General features: G+C 40.3%; 3 protein-coding genes across 3 annotated transcripts in view; all 3 read right to left on the bottom strand.

Annotated features, from left to right (window-relative positions):
• The window catches only part of kcnh4b (potassium voltage-gated channel, subfamily H (eag-related), member 4b), a 100,104-nt gene extending 98,093 nt beyond the window's left edge, over window positions 1–2,011 (bottom strand). Inside the window, exon 1 of the mRNA XM_083787722.1 lies at window positions 271–2,011. The gene's annotated coding sequence lies outside the window, so the exon portion shown is untranslated. The remainder of the gene's footprint in view (window positions 1–270) is intronic.
• A 17-nt stretch (window positions 2,012–2,028) lies between these two features.
• ghdc (GH3 domain containing) lies at window positions 2,029–13,258 on the bottom strand (the record flags this gene model as incomplete). Its single annotated transcript, XM_083787551.1, has 12 exons — window positions 12,985–13,258; window positions 12,218–12,499; window positions 11,045–11,241; window positions 8,885–9,079; window positions 8,299–8,418; window positions 7,357–7,654; window positions 6,382–6,571; window positions 6,140–6,211; window positions 5,710–5,843; window positions 3,421–3,470; window positions 3,032–3,085; window positions 2,029–2,250 (listed from the first exon to the last, which is right to left on the bottom strand). The coding sequence occupies exons 1-12, from the start codon at window positions 13,103–13,105 to the stop codon at window positions 2,029–2,031; spliced, it is 1,935 nt and encodes a 644-aa protein (XP_083643677.1). The 5' UTR covers window positions 13,106–13,258.
• A 1,198-nt stretch (window positions 13,259–14,456) lies between these two features.
• LOC310874689 (FERM domain-containing protein 1) lies at window positions 14,457–20,563 on the bottom strand (the record flags this gene model as incomplete). Its single annotated transcript, XM_083787550.1, has 9 exons — window positions 14,457–14,510; window positions 15,007–15,029; window positions 15,272–15,403; window positions 15,536–15,715; window positions 16,008–16,182; window positions 17,854–18,009; window positions 18,651–18,876; window positions 18,984–19,042; window positions 20,489–20,563. 9 exons carry the CDS (start codon window positions 20,561–20,563, stop codon window positions 14,457–14,459), a joined length of 1,080 nt encoding a protein of 359 aa, XP_083643676.1.
• Between the last annotated feature and the right edge of the window lie 412 nt (window positions 20,564–20,975).

Below are 20,975 nucleotides of genomic sequence, written 5' to 3'. Positions count from 1 at the left end.
AATATGTGTTAATGACGTTTAGAAGATTTAGAACACTTTCCTGGGGGTCTTTGTGTGTAATATGTGATTTTAGATTTTAGCAGTGAGCCCAGTGTCTCTGATGTCATGGACACTGGACGGCCCTCCCCCTATCCACGAGGAGCAGTGCACCAAAGCTTTATGGGAATTGTAGTCCAGGAATGGACTGGGTTGAATTTTAAAGTAATGAGTACTTTACTACTTCTGGTTCCTCTCATGGCCACTTACCCACCAACACCGACACTTTCTTACATATAGCAGTGGCACCCTCTGGTGGCGAGTTAACAGCACCACATTACAGCAGTGTTCTGGACTCCAGATGAGCTGGTAACAGCAGGCCAGGACCCAAAACTAGGAGGTTCTGACAGGATCACAAAGAAAGATAAATGTAGTGGAGGACCTCTGTGTTTTTTTTATTATGGATACAGATTAATTGATGGGTGGATCCCAGTAAAAAAGTGCTAGCTTAGATGTTTGAGTGTGACGCAGACATGGCCACTACATTGTGTTGCTGTCCAGTCCAGTTTGTGGGACTGTGATAAATGTTGGCAGGACAGAGAAAGTTAAGGATGTCTGTCTCCCCAAGGGCCGGTCTGCTCTGATTTTTTAAATGAGTTGTTGCATTTTATCAGTTCCACAAACACATTTAATTGAAAACATAAAAAATGTACAGTTCACTTTCAGCCTTTGAAATTACATTATATTATGTAAGCACGTTTTTTCAAAGCAATATGACTCACACAACTGTTTTCTCGTCTCTCTCAACATAATTACATTATTACTCCGAGTGTTGACTCAGTGTGAGAACCTGACAGGGCCATTAAATAGATTCATAACTCATGACACTAAATTAAGTTCAAAGCAATGCTTATTTACGAGGACATGCCTGGAGCCATTACTTTGACCTCTATAGTTCCGTGTCACAACAGAATAGGGAAGTCCAATATTATTGGCTTCCCGATATTTGCATTAAAAACAATATTGGAAAATATCATATCGGGTTTAATTAATTCAAATTTGTCCTGAATTTATGCATTTATGCGACTGCATAGCCTATGTGACAAGATTTGACTGAGAGCCTGCCATCGCGCAACCTCCAGCTTTTCACCAGAGAAAAACAAAATCCATCCAAAATGAGTTAATCCAAAATAAGTGTCAGACATGTAAATATGAAATAAATGCTTAAATATGTAGCTAGGTGTAATGTTAGAGACCACAGAAGTGAACCTTTCAAGCCTGTTTTCTCAACTCACTGTTTTCTGCAAGACATTACTCTATAAGCCATATCTCCAAAACTGGTGGGTCAAACAGAACCAATATGTCAATTGGAAGTGTGAGTGGTTGATGCTCAGCGACACCTTTTCCAGAAGCTATGATTCCCTTTCATACGACGTGAAAAAACTAAAATTAAAAAAAATCCAATGGCAGTCATTTGGCCGCATATATCGGTAGATATCGGTATCGGAAATTAGGAGTTGGACAATATCAGATATCGTCAGAAAAGTTAATATCGGACATCCCACAGACTGTACTTCAGAACAGATAAAATCGAGACAAAGCATTTTGTCCCATGAAAGTGATAAAACAATTAGAGGGGCAACCGTTAAACAGTTAACATCTCTGCATCAGCGATTAATACAATTATTAGGCTCCTGATTAAAGTGGTGCTTTTACAAGTATCCATCACAGTATACACTCAAATTAATGAATATTATACTGCGCATTTATCAGAATAAAATTTTCTGAAATAATTTAGGGAGTGCAACTGCTGATAACATGGCCAATGGGCAGGTCATTCTTGTTCAACAACACCTCCTACTTGGCTCGACCCGGTGAACCCTGTGCTCTCCATGACCAAAAACCTTCTCACTGAGTCATTCACCTGGAAAGGATCCTGTTCAGGCACTTGTGTGGGGCCATTTCAGCCAACTACGTTCATACCAGGACCCAAAAAAAAAACCCAGTTTCAGCGAACAATCAAGGTCTCCTACGACACCTTTCGCAGGGGCGCTAGGAAACGGTCTTCCCCAGGAGGAAGTCTGCGTGTTCCTTCCTGTGCAGCACGCGGTGCATTTTGAACGTGTTGGGCGAGGTGTCGGAGAACGACATCATGCACTTGCGGAGCTCCTGGAAGGCGCCCTGGGACACCAGCTGCACCCGCATGGGTCCAATGCTGCCTTTGCTACGGAAGGACCTGTAGACCGCCGAGTCACGTTGGAGACACTGGTCCAGCTGGAGATTGAGAGGAGGTGGTTGGCACAGACAGTGAGCAATAAGCAACCTTAGATAGCATTTCTGTTGGCTTAGATAGCATCTGACACAGACTTAAAGCATGTTATGTAGACAGCACTATAATTGTATTGTATATAGTCATAGCATGCCATAGTACATATGTATAGCATAGTAGTAAATATGTATAGTTTATTATGTATAGTGTATGTATAGTTTCATTATATAGATATTCCACTGTTACTTTCTTAGCTTACGCATGTTTCATGATAAATGCTTTTATGTGATGTATTCCCATGCTTTTGTTCTTGCTTAAATGTAAATCGCTCTGGATTAAGAGCGTCTGCTAAATGCCTAAATTGTAAATTGTAATTGTAGCATTTGTTGGGTGTCTTATGTCAAGTTTCATCTTTCATTTGCGGACAAGACCAGACTAGAATATTATCTGCATGAACCCTAGCATCCCTATTCTGACCATTACATATCTTTTTTTTTTAGGATTTTTTTTTGTTGTGTTTTTGCATTTATTGATATGGTACAGTAATTAGACAGGAAAGCGGGAGAGAGACGCGGAAACGGCCGATGGGCTCAGGACTATTCCGCGACACGCCGCCAGGCCAGATCACCGGCCCAGGTGCCCGGACCACTCAGCCGCGGCCCAGGCAGTCGACTGGCTATTTGATGTACAACAAAGTGTATAGGGATTAAAGAGGGTTTTTTGCCAGATGTCAGTAAACAAACATCAACAAGGAAAATGGCAGTTTAAGGTAGAGTAACATTTTACCTTGTAGCGTTGCTCCTCTGACAGATTCCTCACTCCTCTCAGCTCCACAAACACCTGGTAATGAGGATCAGAGGCTCCTATTGAATCACCTGCAACACAAACACCTGGTAATGAGGATCAGAGGCTCCTATTGAATCACCTGCAACACAAACACCTGGTAATGAGAATCAGAGCCTCCTATTGAATCACCTGCAACACAAACACCTGGTAATGAGGATCAGAGGCTCCTATTGAATCACCTGCAACACAAACACCTGGTAATGAGGATCAGAGGCTCCTATTGAATCACCTGCAACACAAACACCTGGTAATGAGGATCAGAGGCTCCTATTGAATCACCTGCAACACAAACACCTGGTAATGAGGATCAGAGGCTCCTATTGAATCACCTGCAACACAAACACCTGGTAATGAGGATCAGAGGCTCCTATTGAATCACCTGCAACACAAACACCTGGTAATGAGGATCAGAGCCTCCTATTGAATCACCTGCAACACAAACACCTGGTAATGCCACCTGCAACATCAGAGGAAAAATATGTATATTATGAAAACGTGCATCCACACTGTACCCCAATCCATACAGAGTTAAGTGCAGAATTTAGTATATTCAGTGGACAATAGACGTTAGTAGGTCTCTACCAAGGCATTTAGAAAGGCCTTTATAACATAAAAATAAGCTAATTCTATATTTAGAAATGATATGTAAAATATTCATTCAATTGGGTAATTTTACCAACCTTCTCTCAAGCAATTCCTTTGTGCCCCCACTAGGTGGGGTGCACCTCACAATTTCAACACCTCTGCCTTATAAATACAACCAGAAGTTTGTATTATGATTAAGGCTGTCAAAATGATCACGTTAACGGCGTTAATCAAATGCGTTAATTAATTGCGTTAAAATAATTAACGCAATTAACGCATGCGCAGTCTTGGCGATTCACTTACTATGTGACTGTCTGGAGGTGGAGGAGGAGTGGAAGGGGGGGGGGGGCACAGCGCACTGCACTGGCTGTTTCATGCTGCTGCCCCTGTGATCTGTTAGCTGTAGACACGCCATGTGCAGCGCATTGGTGGTTTGTATGTCTATTCTTTTGGACACAATCCGTGACGCACATTACGTGTATGGGGTTGAGAGGCAATAATTGATGTAAATAATTAGATTATAGCCAAGTTGGCAGTTGATAATAATATTGATGATAACATTGTAGCTCTGTTCGGGACTGTTGGACTGAAAAAGTTGCACTTTGCGAACGGTGACTGGACATAACTGCGTCAGTTCAGAGGAATTAAAGTCAGAGATACTCACCCCTGGAGTGGTGGAAATGGAAGATTAACAGCCAACCAACCTGAGTTACATAAATCCTTTATTTCGGCGACTATCGTTCTCTCTCTCACTCACTCTGTATAACAATTGAAACACACCGACCCAGTTAGGGTAGGGTAGGGTAGGGCCAGGCTTTCATTTTCAGGCCTGATGAGAACTACACTAATGTGTAGGGCTGTAGGCCATGTTAGGTTGGCCATGTTGTTTTGGTTTGATAAAAATAAATACTGTATTGTCTGTTACAGAAAGAATGTTCCAATGTTTGCCTTAATCTTATTTATATTGATGCTCTGCGTCAAAAAGTAATGGAGCTCCTCTTTTTTTGTCTTTGCCTGAGGGCATATAGTTTATTATTTAAGTTCTGTAAACTGAAAAATGTATATGGATGAACCACAGTGCCTAGTGTAGGCTAGATCATGCAAACAGTTCAAGTTCTGTTCTGTTCCTCTTGTGGTTTTATGTGTTATTAATAAGAAGAATAACACTATCCTATGATCCTACCACACTGGATTTGTTATAATAAATAAACAGAATACTACATAGGTATGTTAAAACAAATGTATATCCGCTTTCTGTCATTTACCTTTCCATTTCCACAACAATATACAGGAAAACATGGCATATTTTGGACATAGGTGATTAATCATGATTAATACATTTTTAAGATGGGAATAATCTGATTAAAATGGATGATTGGTTTAATCATTTGACAGCCCTAATTATGATACATCTGTACAAATCTTGAGAAAACACCAATAACATTGGTATGTATTTCTATTGCATAACATGTGTTTTATTTTATTTCTATCCTCAGTGAGAAAGACCGACGGGAGCCGTTAACAAGTCGAGACCGAGACCGAGCAGGCAGGTGCGTCAGCTATGCTCCATTACTTAACAAGATAACTGTCTACAAGTACCAGACAGCTGTTAATGGGGTCCTCATAATATGGGTATAATATATTTATGTCATTGCATTGTAGTGACTGGACTCTGTGGGGGAAGGGTCCCGAGTCCCTTGGTCCGAGACCAAGTCAACTCAAAATCAAATTAAGGGCGAGATCGAGACGAGACAGAGTAAATGAAAATGTGGACTGGAGTTCCAGTGTACCACAACACTATTATTATGCATTATGAGTCATAATGATTGTTATAATTTATGACAATAAAACACATTCCTTTCATGTGTGAACGTAATCAGCCAGTGAAAAGTGTTTCCGACTGTTTGCTCAAGGTTCACTTTATTTGTCATTTCACATGTGTGCACAAAAATCGTACTCAGGACCAGCAGTGTATATTGATATTTTGTATCAATAAAAAAAGAAAAGTGGCACATTTTGTGCCGTTAACTTACCCAGGATTCCGCTCTCTGCACAGCAGTAGTCGACCAGCTGAGCTCCGGGCCACAGAGCCACGGCCGCCTTCAGGGCCCCGAGGAACAAGAGCTCGGACACCTTCTCCCCTCGTACGCTCAGCATCTGACCACGTCTGGAAGAAATCAACCGTTAAAAACACACGTCAAGTAACCCCAATTTATTTCTTTTTTATTTAACCTTTATTTAAACAGTAAAAGCAGCGTTGAGACCAAAGTCTCTTTTACAACTGTGAACTGGCCAAGAGAAGAGGGAAATGATGTGAAACAGCTCTGCCAGTACCAACAAATACAGGACAATAATAATGTTGACAGACATATAACATTCGTAAACACAGTACCCAGGAAGCTCTAGGAGAAACAGGGAAATCTAAGTGACCAATCAAAAGATACATGTTCTGTCATATTCTACCTGTATTGAAACTCTACCAGGGGACACTGGTTGTGGAAACCAGCCACTTTCACCACGTCTCCAATTCTGTATCTGTAACAGAAACACAACAAAACAAAAACTATCAGCGGATAATTTGGATCATTTTCTCTAAACTTATTTCTGAAGCGCCTCCAAAATTATGGACCCAAAGGTTATGCATTGTTTAGGACCCTGTGGTGCCTCAACAGCTGTTCCCGTTGGGCTGCAGTGTGAGTCCTAACCTGTACAATCCCGATGCGTTGGTGACCACCAGCTCGTAGTTGTGTCCCTCCTGCACCTCCCCCATCAGCAGGGTGTCGGGCTGCTCGTCGTCCAGGCTCCCCTCGGGCAGGAACTCACAGAACATGGAGCGTGGACACAACAGGTAGCACCTGGACACGTGTTCAGGCCACAGGTTCACCCCAATCAGACCTGCAGGGGCCCCCACACCACACACACACAGTTACTACACCAAAAACATGAGCATCTCACCCCATACCTCTCCAATTAATCTATTTTTATTTAGACGGGAATCCCTTTAGGAGTTTTAGGCTTTTAACTTTCAAGACGGGAAACCCTGTTGGGGTAGTTCTTGCTATTTACAGTATATAGCAGCATAATTTCTTTGTACTTTTTGAATAAATATAGCAGAAAACTTCCTAAAAGCATTTTTAGAATCAGTCTAAATGGGTTAAATAATACCACAAAGGCAGTTCATTTATAACCCAGAAGTGCAGTGCGCGACATGCCCTTTTATACGATTATTATGCAACTCTAGCAGCCATGGGTGAGATTCAACCCATGGGTCATACTGTAAAGTACAGTTTGTAGTGTCAGGCTCTGGTAAGAAATACCACATACTGTACTGAGTTCCGCCAAAACCCTGATGCAAACAACTGCTTCAAATAACCTTCGTAACATTGTCAAACAGTAGGTGTCCTACCCAACACCAGTGTTGACATTTCTCAATGGAAGAGTAGGGAGACCACCTCGAACCATGTACTAGTTATAGTGTATTAACATACAGATTGGTTCAAATACAAATGTATTCAAAAAAAGAAGTACCATAATGTAGCTTTAACATTCTGAATTCACAGATCTCCACCTGCCACACAATTTGCAGGTAGTTGTTGTTACCTAATACCTACTACTTAAAGTTTAAATTGTTGATGTGAATTAAACATGCAGAGGTGGTCAAGTAATGTGTGACTTTCAACCTTCAGCAGCGGCATAGAACGGCGAGTAGAAGGGCACTCCTTCACAGTAGTGCTCTCTTAACATCTCTCCATAGATCTGGTTAGAACCAGAGTCCACAGCCAGCACCAGGTGGAGCTGGGGCCACAGGCGCCTGGCGATTCCCCGGAAACCATTCTCGAAGTGGGCCCGGAGCTGGACCGCCCTCTCCAGGTCTGGTTTCATCAAAGCCTCCAGCCTGGCCCTCACCCCTGGCTCTAGGACCAGAGCACTGCTGACCATCCCTCGCTCGATGTCGTCCACTAGCTCCTGCCAGCGCTCCTGTAGGGGTGACATCAGACTGAAAGCCAAGGCTGGAGGGACAGCATGTGAACACTGAGCAAAATATATATCGTTGCTGTCGGGTGGAAACCTCTTATCTCCATATTCTAACTTGTGTTCGTAAATTAATGCCCTACTTGATCATACAGTACCACAGCGTCACACAAAATCAAAGGTTTGTAGATCTGCTACTTTTTATTTGTTGTTTTTGTTTTATTTAAATCCTGAAAAGTAACAGTTTTGGACATATGAGGTTTACACTCATATGTCTTATAATTATAATATGAATATCATGATTTTCCCTTCAAAATAATCTCCCTGAGTTGATGAAGTCTTCAACTGATATTTGTCTAACGTGACATTATTAATATTATGGGCGGTTGGAGTCATCCAATCTCTTTCAGCTTTGTCTAAGATGTTTAGGACCACAAGAACATCCCACACAGAGCAAGATCCCATCGGATTGTTATTTTCTTCAGGGAACACTTCTTGAACAAACAGCAGTGTGTGAAGGAGTCTTCTCCAAAAATATATATAAAGTATAAAATGTGATCCTCTGAAAGTCTTGGAACGGTTTGATCAGCCCATATATTCAAATACGGAACAATTATCACATTATGTGCTGCATTATGTCGGTACTATACCTGTAAGGCACTGAAGGCATAGAAGACAGTGGAGGCAAAGTTGGACTCCAGTGTTCCCACACTGCGGTCCTTTAGTGCAAAGAGAAGGTGGAGGTAGAGAGTGTCCTTCTCACTAGGAACCTGAAATAAGACACAAACCAGAAAAGATACACACACAAACAGACACTACTGTTATAACTTATAACTACTGAAATAACAATTCTGAGGAATAATATGTAGACTAATTAATGACTAGCTAATTAACAAGCCAAGACTATTATTGTATATTTTGTATGACTGTTTGTCTGTATATGCAATATATCAGCAAAGATGGTCTCCGTTAGCACGATATAAATAGGCAATACGACTTCAACTTGACTCTGTCTATATTTTATTTTACCATACTGTATGCCACTATGGAATAAAAATACATTGGAAAGGATGCAAAAATAGAGAAACTCAACACACATGATGTTGTTTCAAAGCTGTTTGACAGCTTTATTTATTAACTTTTATTCACCTGCAGCTATGTGGAATTACACTTTGTTCTATTGTGTTCAGGTTTACGCACACGGGCGCACGCACACACAGGTCATGTTAGTTGTACCTCAAAGGCAGGTGCGGGGGTGGTGTATAGGTTGAGCATGTGCCGGGAAGAAGCTGGGGTGGAGGAGTTGGGTCCGATGGGGATGCCAGCTTCCGACTGGCGAAACGTGGGCGTATAGAAGAGCTTGGTGGTAAGTTGCAGGCTCTTTGTGGCTGGGAACGCTCTCCGCATGGCATCCAGACACACGGCCACCCCCTGGAAGAAACACACACACACACACACACACACACACACACACACACACACACACACACACACACACACACACACATTAGCTATTTATACTATACATAAATGACATTTGTGAGGCCCAGCAGGACCTCCACTGTGTACTTTTTGCTGATGACACCAGTCTGTATTGCTCCGGGCCAGACCTTGCGCACCTCATGCAGGTAGTAGAGGATGACCTAAAAATCCTAAAAATATGGTTTGACATCAATAAATTGTCCCTAAACATCAGCAAAACTAAATTCATTGTCTTTGGCAATAAACAAATACATACACCAGTCAAATTAACTATAAACAACAAGGAAATTGAACAAGCAACACACATCAAATTTCTAGGAATTATTATTGACACCAAACTCACTTGGAAATACCATATAGACAACTTAAAAACCAAAATATCAAAAACCATTGCAATTCTGTATAAAATGAAATTCATTATTAATAAGAAATCACTCCAGACACTTTATAACTCCTTAATACTGCCTTATTTAACCTACTGTGCTGAAATCTGGGGAAACACATACAAAACAATAATAAATCCCATTTTTCTCCTACAAAAGAAAGCAATAAGAATAATTAATCTGGCTGAATATTGTGCACCAACAAATACACTATTTATAAATAACAACAAACTGAAACTTGAAGACCTAGTCAATCTCAACACAGCTACAATAATGTATAAGATCTACAATAAGCTACTTCCAACCTGCATGCAGGATCTGTTCAAACCCAGGGAGAGTAGATACGAACTCAGAGGAACTGGATTATTCAAAAAAATCTAAATCTCAAGAACTAACATAAAAGAGAGATGTCTATCTGCCATTGGGGTGAATCTGTGGAACGAACTCAATACAGAACTAAAAGAGAGCAACTCCATAAGAACATTTAAAAAATCATATAAAGCTATGATAATTGACAAATATATAAAATCACTTTAATATATACAATATGCATAGGCAGTAGATATTACAAAATTATATTACAAAATTATATATAAAAAAAAAATATATATATATATATATAAATATATATATATATATATATATATATATATATATATAAATTATATATATATATAAAATAAATTATTTGAAGTGACCACTTCAAACATAAATATACATACGGTACACATATGCAGTAAAAGTAAACGAGAATAAAAAAATACACTATATTTGAAGCAACCACTTCAAATATAAAAGTACGCTCTAAAAAAGCTAAATCTATGTGGGCGTAACGTAACTAGTATAAGGCATTTAAGCTAAATATGAATTTTCTGTTCATCATTGGTATACAAGAAGCACATCACTACAGAGAATCAGTTTTTCCCATTGCTATTGTTCCTGTTTTTGTTTTTTTTCTGTTCCTTTTTTTCCCTTTCTTCCATTATTTGAATCATTAAAAAGGTGGGCATAATAAGCTTCGGCTTCAGCCCAAACCTTTTCAGTCAAACTGTAATTCTGAAACCCCCATTCTGAAATGTACTGTACTGTAAATGACTGAGATAAATAAACTAACTAACACACACACACACACACACACACACACACACACACATGACTGTGTTCAGGAAAGTGCTCATTGTTCTATGACAGTGGTTCTCAAACAGGGGTCCTTGAGGGACTTCCAGGTGGTCTCCAATTAACCAATTAAGCACTGTTTAAAATGAATCAAATGATTGCCAAAAACTCTATAAGCTCACAACACGTCACATGGCTTATAGATCTGCTATTTTTGTTTGCAAATGAAATGGACGGAATAGGGTCTGTGGCTTAAACTAATCATGTTTTTCAAATTGATTTGAAAATGTTGCACTTTGACAAAATATCAATTAAAATATCTGTAATCAGTGGTCTAGGTAGGACTCTCCAAAATTGGGATTGGACCCAAAGATACATCAGGTATCAGTTAGACTTTTTGGGGCTTCCGACTCACTTGTAGGAAGAACTCTGTGTTGGTGTCCTTGGTGCTGAGGAGCATGGCACTGGACCCCGACGTCCCGGACGTCATGGCTAGGATGACGGGCTTCTCAGCGATGATCACCTTCTCCTCACCGGCAGCGATGCGTTGGATCAGCTCGCGGTAGTGGTTGTAAGTGGTGACAGGATGACGTGTCCTGAACGTGGCGCTGTCTGGAATTATACCAACATGACAGCACCTGAGTCAGCCAAAGTGCAACCTAAGACCCTCTTATCGTTTAAAAGTTAAACTACCAGCTATACCAGCTATATATCGTAGACCAATGGTTCTCAATGTGGAGTTCCGTGAGCCTGACCTGAGGGGACATTGAGGGGTTCCAGGTGGACCCCAGCTAAATGATTGATAGTTCTTTATTCTTCACCAATATGACAGGTACATTATTTCAAGTTCAAGTAAATAAAACAATAGTAATGTAAAAGAATGGCTAGTTTGATCAGTTTCACTTTTATCTCTAGTGTCAAACGACAGATAAGGATCTGAACCAATTACAGACCAAATGAGGAGCATTGGCCTAATGCATATGAAAATGGGAGTCCTTGAAATTTAAGATATTGAATTACTGGTTAAGTGACTGTCACTTCCATTATGTCTATTATTATTCTGACTCTGAATTCTCTCTTATTCGTCACAGATGATGAAGGTCAACCTGTGCATATCACCAACATTATGCACATATATTCCCTGCATTTCACGCAGTGTCTTAGAATGTTGCTAATATAAAGTACACAGTGGCGTGCACAGATAAGACACTAGGTGGTGCTAGAGCACCTAACCTTTGCCCTCTGGACAGCAATGTGCCCTTTTTAAATTTCTTTTTTTTGTACAGTGTACATTATGTGGACCATGGTGTGTGTATATTAATCAGATCTAGAGTACATTTTGTTCACGAACGAGATATTGCATAGAATTATGGTTCCCAGATACGACAGTGACATTGATCAATTCTTGATAAAATGCTTCTAATATATTATTTGTGCCCCAAAATCTATAAATAATCAATCTCACACTATTAAGGCAACTGGCCGGTTCCAGGCAAGGTGCCCTTTTTTCACTTGAGCACCTGCCCCTCTAAATGTCTGTGCACGCCACTGTAAGTACATACTTTAAAACTTCAGGGTTCTCTCTTACCTTTGATAGAGCAGAAATCATACTGCTCTCCATAGCACGTGTGTTCGTGTTTACGCAAGCGCTTCAGCAGGGTCTCCTCTTGGACTTGCTTCACATTGAGCGTGTCGACCTCCAGTCTGCGTCTCTGTCGTTTCCCCAGCCAGCCGACCACTTTCACCGCTACATACTGACTCAACAGGCTGCTGGCAGACCGCCGCTGCTCTCCTAGGAGACAGTTCCTCCAGAGGAGAGGCAGCATCGCAGCCGCGGACAGCACACCCGCCGCGGTCAGGCGAACAAATCCTGTGTGTCAGTTAGACAACCATGCAACACACAATTTTAGTCCGTTCTACGGCGGAAACGGAAACGGCGTGTGAATTATGACCGGATACAGTAGGAGGGCTCTATCAGTCTGAAAAGTTGACAACAAATAACAAAACCAAGCTTTCCACGGGTACTGCGTGTGGAAAGCATAATATGGTACACAAACTTATACAACAAACATACAAGTATACAAACTTAAAATACACAAATAAAAATGAAATAAATACAGCCTATGCCCATCTGGCCACCACCTAACAAATACATTATACAAAATCGTGTGAGCAGAACTTTAACTTATACATTGCATGTTTTCCTCCGAGGTGGAAAGCCTGGTGACGCGGGGTTACATGCATGTGGCAGTGGTTGTAGTCTTAATCGAGCTGGTAAAGATCGATGACTGATCATTTTGTAGTAAAACAGGCCAAACATAATACACTGACTGTCTTTAATACAGCATCACCCACCTTGATTGAGTCCAACAACGGCAACAGCGATGGAGAGGACAGCGACGGCCAGCTGCCACGCAACGCGAAACCAAGACGAAGTCATCTGGTCTGAGACAAGTGAAGGTAGTGTCCACTGCATGTCCAGGGCTTCGAATGTTTTCAATAATAACTTTATTTGGCCTGCATTGCAGAAACGATTAGCCTGGGATCGAGACGCCCATATGACAGTCTTGTATCAAGGCTAGATAAACGATCATAGTTTCTTCATCTTTCTTCGCCCTCACTTCGCAGATTTGTGTGACTTCCGTGTTTTGTTTTCAGCATTCTTCTCTGATTGGCTAAGACAACGACGACGTTGCTCTGCACGTTGCCTTTCAGAAAATTAACTACAGTACTTACTTCTACTCCACTGACTGTACATCTCATAAGAAAATACAATGCTTTTACTCCACTACAATTATATGAAAACATAGTTGCTTTGGTATTACTAAACACACTTCAGTTCAGCCGTATATTTCATTTGAAAATAGACTGAATATTAAATAGTTTGGATTGGAAGCTACAATTAAACTCAAACTAGGAACAGATGTTTATATTTATTACTAGTATTACTAAACCAATGAAATGTGTGTTAAAAAAAATCAAATATACCACACTGAAGGCAACTTTGATATAAACCGTTAATTTGGAATAAATAGTACCGTATTGTGCCGAATATAAGACGACTCTGATTATAAGACTGATTTTTCAAGACTCATTTGTCGAAAAAGAACATTGAATGTCAAATAGTCAAATAGAGTATATGAGCCAATTTTTTTAAATATTTCCATTGGATTTTCTTTTAATATAAATAATTAAATCTTATATTCAGGCCAATAGGGTAATTAATAGTTACTACTCTGCTATCTGCACAACTTACAGTAGATACTGGTACTAGTTGTGTGATCATTATGTTAGTGTGATAAGTGATAACCTCCTCTGCATTATTTGCAACTATAGGAGGAGGAAGAGGATGAGAAGGAGGAAGAGGAGGAGGAGAGGAAGCCAGGCATGGGGAGATCAGAGAGGAGAACTTGCAGGGAGGAAACACATTACAACAATAGACAGACAGACAGACAGACGGACGGACGGACGGACGGACGGACGGACAGTCGTATAATGTATTGTAGGCTATTGATCCTGTGGGAAATTGCAGCAACAGCAGTATAAGCATGAAACACATGAGAATATGCTAAAAATGATAAATAGACAGACCCTAGCCATCTTCACCATATGTCTTGTACATGTGATAACATGCTTTTTCCCTGTCATAGAGTGCAAAACAGCAAGTGTCATATACTGGTATGAGTTTATTTCATCTCTACAGAGTGTAAACCACACTTGGTCCTATCATGCTGGTCCCTTTGTATTAATTTATTTCATAGACTGACTGCTTATTATACTATTTTTATGTCAGACTGGACAGATACGAGGGCTGGTGTTATTTAAATTTACGGCTTGATTTGTGTCTGCCCTTGATCATGGCAGGATCTTCTCTTCAACACCTAAAAAACAAAAAACAAAAAATTATTTGAATGCTAAGTCAAATTGTGAAACTTCACAATTTTAAGATCTATCTGGTGGCCTTGTTAAGACTGATAAAAATACATAAATGCAACCACACATCCGATTTTGGTGTAGTGACAAATTACACATTGGGTGAGGTGAATAGATTATCAATATGCAGCTGAATGTGCAGCATACCTGTGTCTAATATTAGACAATAGACTGGATTTAGTGTAGTGGTTGTAGATTTAGTTAGACCATGGACTGGAAATATAAGTTTGTATGGTTAGAGCATTCGACTCATGGACTGTATAAGCTTTAGATCATAGACAGGTAGTAGTATATGGTGTTAAGAGTATATAGACTGTATGTATAAGGTTATAGTGTTAGATCATGGAAAGGTATTAGTATGGTTATATGGTGTACTACTACTACTCTACCGACTGTAGGTATTGAGGGCACACACCTCACCAGCCGTGTAACTTTTGCACACACCTGTTTCATCTCTACGGTGATGTCTGATGAAGAAAGAAGACATAGTATGTAAACATTATGTAATGAACTTGTAATACACAAAAAGAGGGTTTTATAGTCACATGCACATCTTCAAAATACTGGACGAGGAAACAAATCAGGGTAAACAAGGTTAGAAACCCACACACTTTCTCACATGGGGTACCTTAAGTTATGAACTTGTACTATCACGGATAAACATGCTGTTTAGCAACACATTGGCCATGTCTCTGTTTAATGAACTAACCTGCCCAACAAGATGGAGGCAGAAGCAGAGATCCATCAACACAAACTCCATGGCACAGCTCTGCAAGCCAGGAGATCTCTTCTGGGTTGTCAACAAAAGCCTCCTCTGGTTCATCCACACTTTGCTCAACTTCTGGTATGATAATCACAGATACAGAAAGTATATTTCAAATACTATGATAAAGGTGTGATGCACTGACAACAACAAAGATGAAAATATGAGTAGGCTGGAATTCATTCCACCTCTGCCTTCTGTTCGACTGACCTATCACATGCTCCTCTTGTTCTCTGGGACAGTCCCTTCGCATTGCTGTGGGTAAGGCCATTACATCACTATGCTCAGACGTAGAGATAGACGATGCAAGACTCTCCTCTGCGATGCTGCGTAGCTTCCGTTTCAGGTCTGCCTTGTCACAGATATAGGCCTCTCTGTAGGACTGAGCAGCTGGAGAGAGAGTGACAGGTAACATTGACAAAGTACTATTCACTGCCAATAAAGGATACAAACACGCATAAGGAAAGAATGTTCAAGACGTTTAAATTCAGCTACCAAATATAATTTGGTACACGAACACCCAGCATGAATGGATTTGAATGAGTAAAATAGCAGATCTGCAAGCTCACAACGAAACATCACGAAGTGTTGTGAGCATGTAGATTGGCTATTTTTTTATATTTGACTTATAAGAAAGTACTGTATACATAGGGCCTAAGACCCTAAGTCGTTTTTAACTAACCGCGTCTGTCTTCCAGCAGCTGTATGTGTCTAACGGTGTGTCTGGTGTTCATGTGGAAGCGGTGGCTGTCCCTCAGATGTCTCAGGATGAGTCTGGAGTGGAAGGCTGTGGAGGTGAAGTAGACCAGCTTGGGGAGACACAGAGAGCCTATGGCATGCATCTCAAACATCCTGCCCTGGACGAGAAAGAGGACAGGAGGGCCTTTTGGTTTTCAGTTCTCTGCCAGACTTCTTTAATGTCTCTCTTCGACTACAGAGGGTAAGCCGGAAACTTCCACAACCTGATGAAATGTTCCAGAATCTGTGAAGTCCTGTGATGTTCTTTTGTTTTGTTTACGTAATCTGCTATTTTACCTTATTATCTGAAACCGAGCCGTACCATTATGAGGGGAAAAACAGAACCTGTGAAATGTGTTTTTTCACACAGTTCACATATTTATTGTAGTTGAATAAAAGAGCCCAACATTTTTAAATAATAATAATGAGCCTGGTTTAGTCCTCCCTTTCTTTAATTGTTCGTGTGTATTTGCACATGTGCATGCATGTGTTAGGCGGAATACCTGGAAGCTAATTTGGTCAATATCAGTCCAACCAAAATCATGTACCCGAGATTGTTTTCCCTCTACCTCCTTCACAGAGATCAGGAAAGATGGGGGTGACATGTTGCATTAGACATGGGAATCAATCAGTATTAGACTTTATTAAGAATGCAGAAGATCTCTTATAGCACCCACCTGGTACACATGTATTCCTCTGGGCGCCAGTCCAAGAAGGATTGAGCTTTTCCCCTCTTTTTTCTCCTGTATGTGAATGACATGATGGAGACAATGAAAGTAAAATACAAAATGCACACTACAATCTGCAGCTCAGTAGCAGCTACAATATAGTGGATGCAAAAGTCCACTGTACTACTACTGCAAAGCAGTCTTTTTTCATCGTTGTGAATACTTTATTGCTATATTTAATTTATATATACACATATTCATAAATAATTTAAAAGGGTGGGTTCGTTATTTGGGCACAGGAGCTTCAGTCACAAACCCTGCTAAGGTAGCTGGCGTTTCCATAGGAACAGGGATTAAAGTGACATCTGCTTTCCACAACAGCAAAAGCAGTTGGAAATTGTAGTCAAAATTGCAAATCCAAAGACTGATGTTGTGGATTAGTGTGAAATGTAAGGAAAAACAGAAGAGCAACTCTTCCTCAGGTGACAGTGAATGCAGGTCGGGATTAGACTGTGTAAGCGAGAACAAACTGTCGACAACCACAAGGATGTTATAGTAGGGTTGTTTTTGAATAAACTTTTTAATTTTCAAGGACCATTTGGAACCCACTCAAGGACACTTTAAGACCCACTAGTGTGCACAGTGTTTCCAGTGAGTGAGCCAACAATAGCAGCACCCTGACTCTGTTTGACCAAAATGGAACGGAGCCTTCATTAGTATCATCGGTAATACCCGTGAAGGAAGTAGGGAAGGGGCCTTAAGTTCTTTCCAAAATGGCGTGTGTGCATAGAGCCCTTTTCACTGGCTGCTCCCTGGCTCTTCAGCACCACGGAGAGCTCCAATTCCCAGTAAGAACGTCGACACCACTATTTTGATGTATGGTTGATTGGAACTGATGATGCAGGTACAACTTAAGGCCAAACGGTTTGTGTCTCTGGCGGACTGACAATAATATTGGTGTCCAGCATCATATTATAAACAAATAGTCCAGCATGACATCACTCTTTGATTTGTAATTCTACTTACTTATTTCTGTTAGATTTGAATTTATTATTTCTCATTTCCTGTGATCATACAGTAGAGGGAAACTATAAGTCAAACTCCTTGTCACTGATTTCTGACCTGTCTCATTCTGTAGAAGGTGACTGGTCCGTCCTGCAGGCCGGTGGCATATTTTATAAACCGTAGCATGGCTTGTCCCTGGGACAGACCTCTCAGTTCTCTGTGCAGCGCTGGGCTGTGTTGGAGGACAAATTCACGCCCACGACGTTTAACCAACTGTTGACGCACAAAAGGACACACACGTTTGTCATTATTATTACTGGACTACAAAAAGAGCACGGACTAAAACAATCTCAGACCAAAATAAATCCTCATATTCAACACCATTAAGATTGTCTAGGGTCCTTAAACATAATTTAAAGAGTACATTACAATAAGACTGCTCGCACATCTGCAGTGGTTGGAGTTGGTCGGACAGATTGTAGATTTACATTTTGTGCTGTGATTTCTGTACTTTTTCTGTTTTGTATGCATGAGTTAACATTTCTTTAATAGACCCTGGTGTAGTACTGCCTATAATATTCAAATATGTCTTCCCTGTGTATTTTTGGTTTCTTCCTGAAAGCTAAGCCTTTGAGTCAAAAGTCCCAATTGAAAATACATCATAACCCTAACCCCTCCCTTAAACCCTCACCCATTATCATACAGCTGTGGACGACTCTTGGCTTAAGTTCAAGTGGGTGGTGCTAAAAGTGAAATTAAAACCAGTTATAGGCCTACTTAAAAACATAATTTGAACACTTTCTACACTTTTTTGAGAAAGATCATAGGACTATAATCATAGTACCTGATGATCATGTTTTTTTTAGGGGGGGGATTCACGGCACTCCATCTTTAAATAACAAGCAGACACACACCCAAGGCGGAAAGTAATCTTCAGGGAGAAAGTAATGTTTATATGGCTGGCTCCCCTCTTCATCTCCCATCTCCTCCTCTCCTATCTGTCTCTGCTCCAGGTCTCCCAGGACTGCCTGCAGAGCAGCAGCTGCCAACTGGAAGAACAGTGCCTCTTGGTGGTGACTCTGGGAACGAAGCACTTTCTGTCTCATCTCGGTGTAATATAGCTGGTGTTCCCTACTGCTCCTGCAACAATAAAACGGTATAAATGATATAAACTATGTCTATATTTAAGTATAGCTTTCTACACATTTGAAGAAATGTCTTTCAGAGAAAAAACAACAAAAACTCACGAAATGAGTCGCTCGCTCTCTACAAAGTACTGCACCCTCAGGAACAAGACAAAAGTTCCCTGGAAATATTGAAAAAAGGATGCAACTATTTCATTACTCATTTGAGAGAGAATTATAGTAGTAATTATTTGACTGCCTTTGCATTAGAAACTATTCATATAGAATACTGTATAATGTTGTATACTATAGATGTATTACTATGAACTAAACTATATCGTTGAGCACTATAAAGGTCATGTTAACATCATGTAAACATTGAGAGACTAGAGATGCTGCAGACTCGAGCTTCAGTTCAATCAGCATTAAATGGTTTAGTCCTGACTCACTGTCAAAGATCCTCTCTTCCATTCGTTGCCAAAATACTTCCTCAGCTTTTGTTCCAAATCAATAAACAGATATTCATCATCTATGTAAGACGACAAATAGGTAAACAAACAAAAGGGGTGATCAAAACAGCTGTACTATCAGGGATGATAGGTAACTTACAGTCAGTGTCAAGCCAAGCCTTAATTTATACTCTGTATAACCAAAGCTTTGTAGAAGCAAGAGCATACGGTTTATTTACTTACAATTATGGCGAGTGTGTGACTCATTAACATATACGTGTGTGTGCGTGCGTCTATTTTTTTAAATTCATGAGGAAAAAATATCAACAGGGGAAATGTAGGTGAATTTTCATATACTTCTCAGGGGGCCTATAAGCTATCGCTGTTATCACTGTAAACATCCTCCCATATGTGAAAACATCTCAACACTGCAGTAATAGCTTCTCCCCAGTTCTGCATTCCACACTTAATTAATTCTAAACATTGACTACCACCCCCCCCCACACACACACACACACACACACACACACAGAGAAATGCACAGGCCCACACTCCTGAGGCCTAAACAAAATATCAATTACATTGCGTCCTTGATTCGATCCATGTCACGTAAAGCCATATAGTAAAAGAGCTACTGTATATATTGTGTAAATAATAATTATCTGACATAAAGCCACCTCTCAGAAGAGCCAGACCAAACAGATGGAGATCTTCAATGCCAAGCAGCTCTGACACAAGACTCAATGTCTTCTGACCCGTTGCTTTCACCTACGCACACACACACACACACACACACACACACACACACACACACACACACACACACACACAAATTGGTTGCTGTACTTAAGTTAGTTTTAAGGATCTGCTTTGTTTGTGAATGTAAAGGCAGCCTTGTCAAAAGTAATTTGAAGTTTGAAAATAGATCTACAAGTTCAAAATGCATTGTGAGATCTGCTATTTTCTAATGGCTGAAATGTATATTGGGGTCAGCCCAATCTAGTAGTGGTTTCAGTTCCAAATCTACAAAGAAACTATAGTAACAAAAGTTTTCAAATAATTGTAGTGGAATAAAAGTACAATATTTGCATCTGAGATGTAGTGGAGACTGTGGAGTAGAAGTACCTCAAAATACACAGTACAGTACTTAATTTTAATATCTTGAGGTGAAACTCTTACCTCGACAGTGAGATCCAGTTGCTCCTTGTTGGCTAGCAAGATGCACAGCTGTCGCTCCTGTCTTCTCCCCTTCATCGTGTAAAGCTGTAGCCTAAAAAGTCACAGCCACTTCTTTCAGTGTATCTTATTTATACTAGCTGTTATGTTACTACCTGCTTCCTTTCTTATCATTGTTTACGCTTGAGGTTTAGATGTCTCTTTATTACCATCATACTGCAGTACTGCTATGATGTCTGAATAAATCCATCCACCTAACAGCACTCTCTTTCACTTTTCAATTATACTCGCTGTCCTCCTATATTATTCCCATCACCCTCCCTCCATCACCCTCCCTCCTTAATGGCATCTACACTGAATTCTACAGAGAGTAACCTACAAATGTAACCAAATGGACGGCTACTGTATTTGTATTCTTTCATTTTTTTTGTCCTACAATGGAATGTCCAAATATAAAAATGTATAGTTTGTCATATGACCATCACTCAAC

Source organism: Protomyctophum parallelum, assembly GCF_964188405.1.
Source record: "Protomyctophum parallelum genome assembly, chromosome: 17".
Taxonomy (NCBI): Eukaryota; Metazoa; Chordata; class Actinopteri; order Myctophiformes; family Myctophidae; genus Protomyctophum; species Protomyctophum parallelum.
Note: the sequence above shows the minus strand (reverse complement) of the source record. Positions and strands in the feature narration are given on the sequence as shown.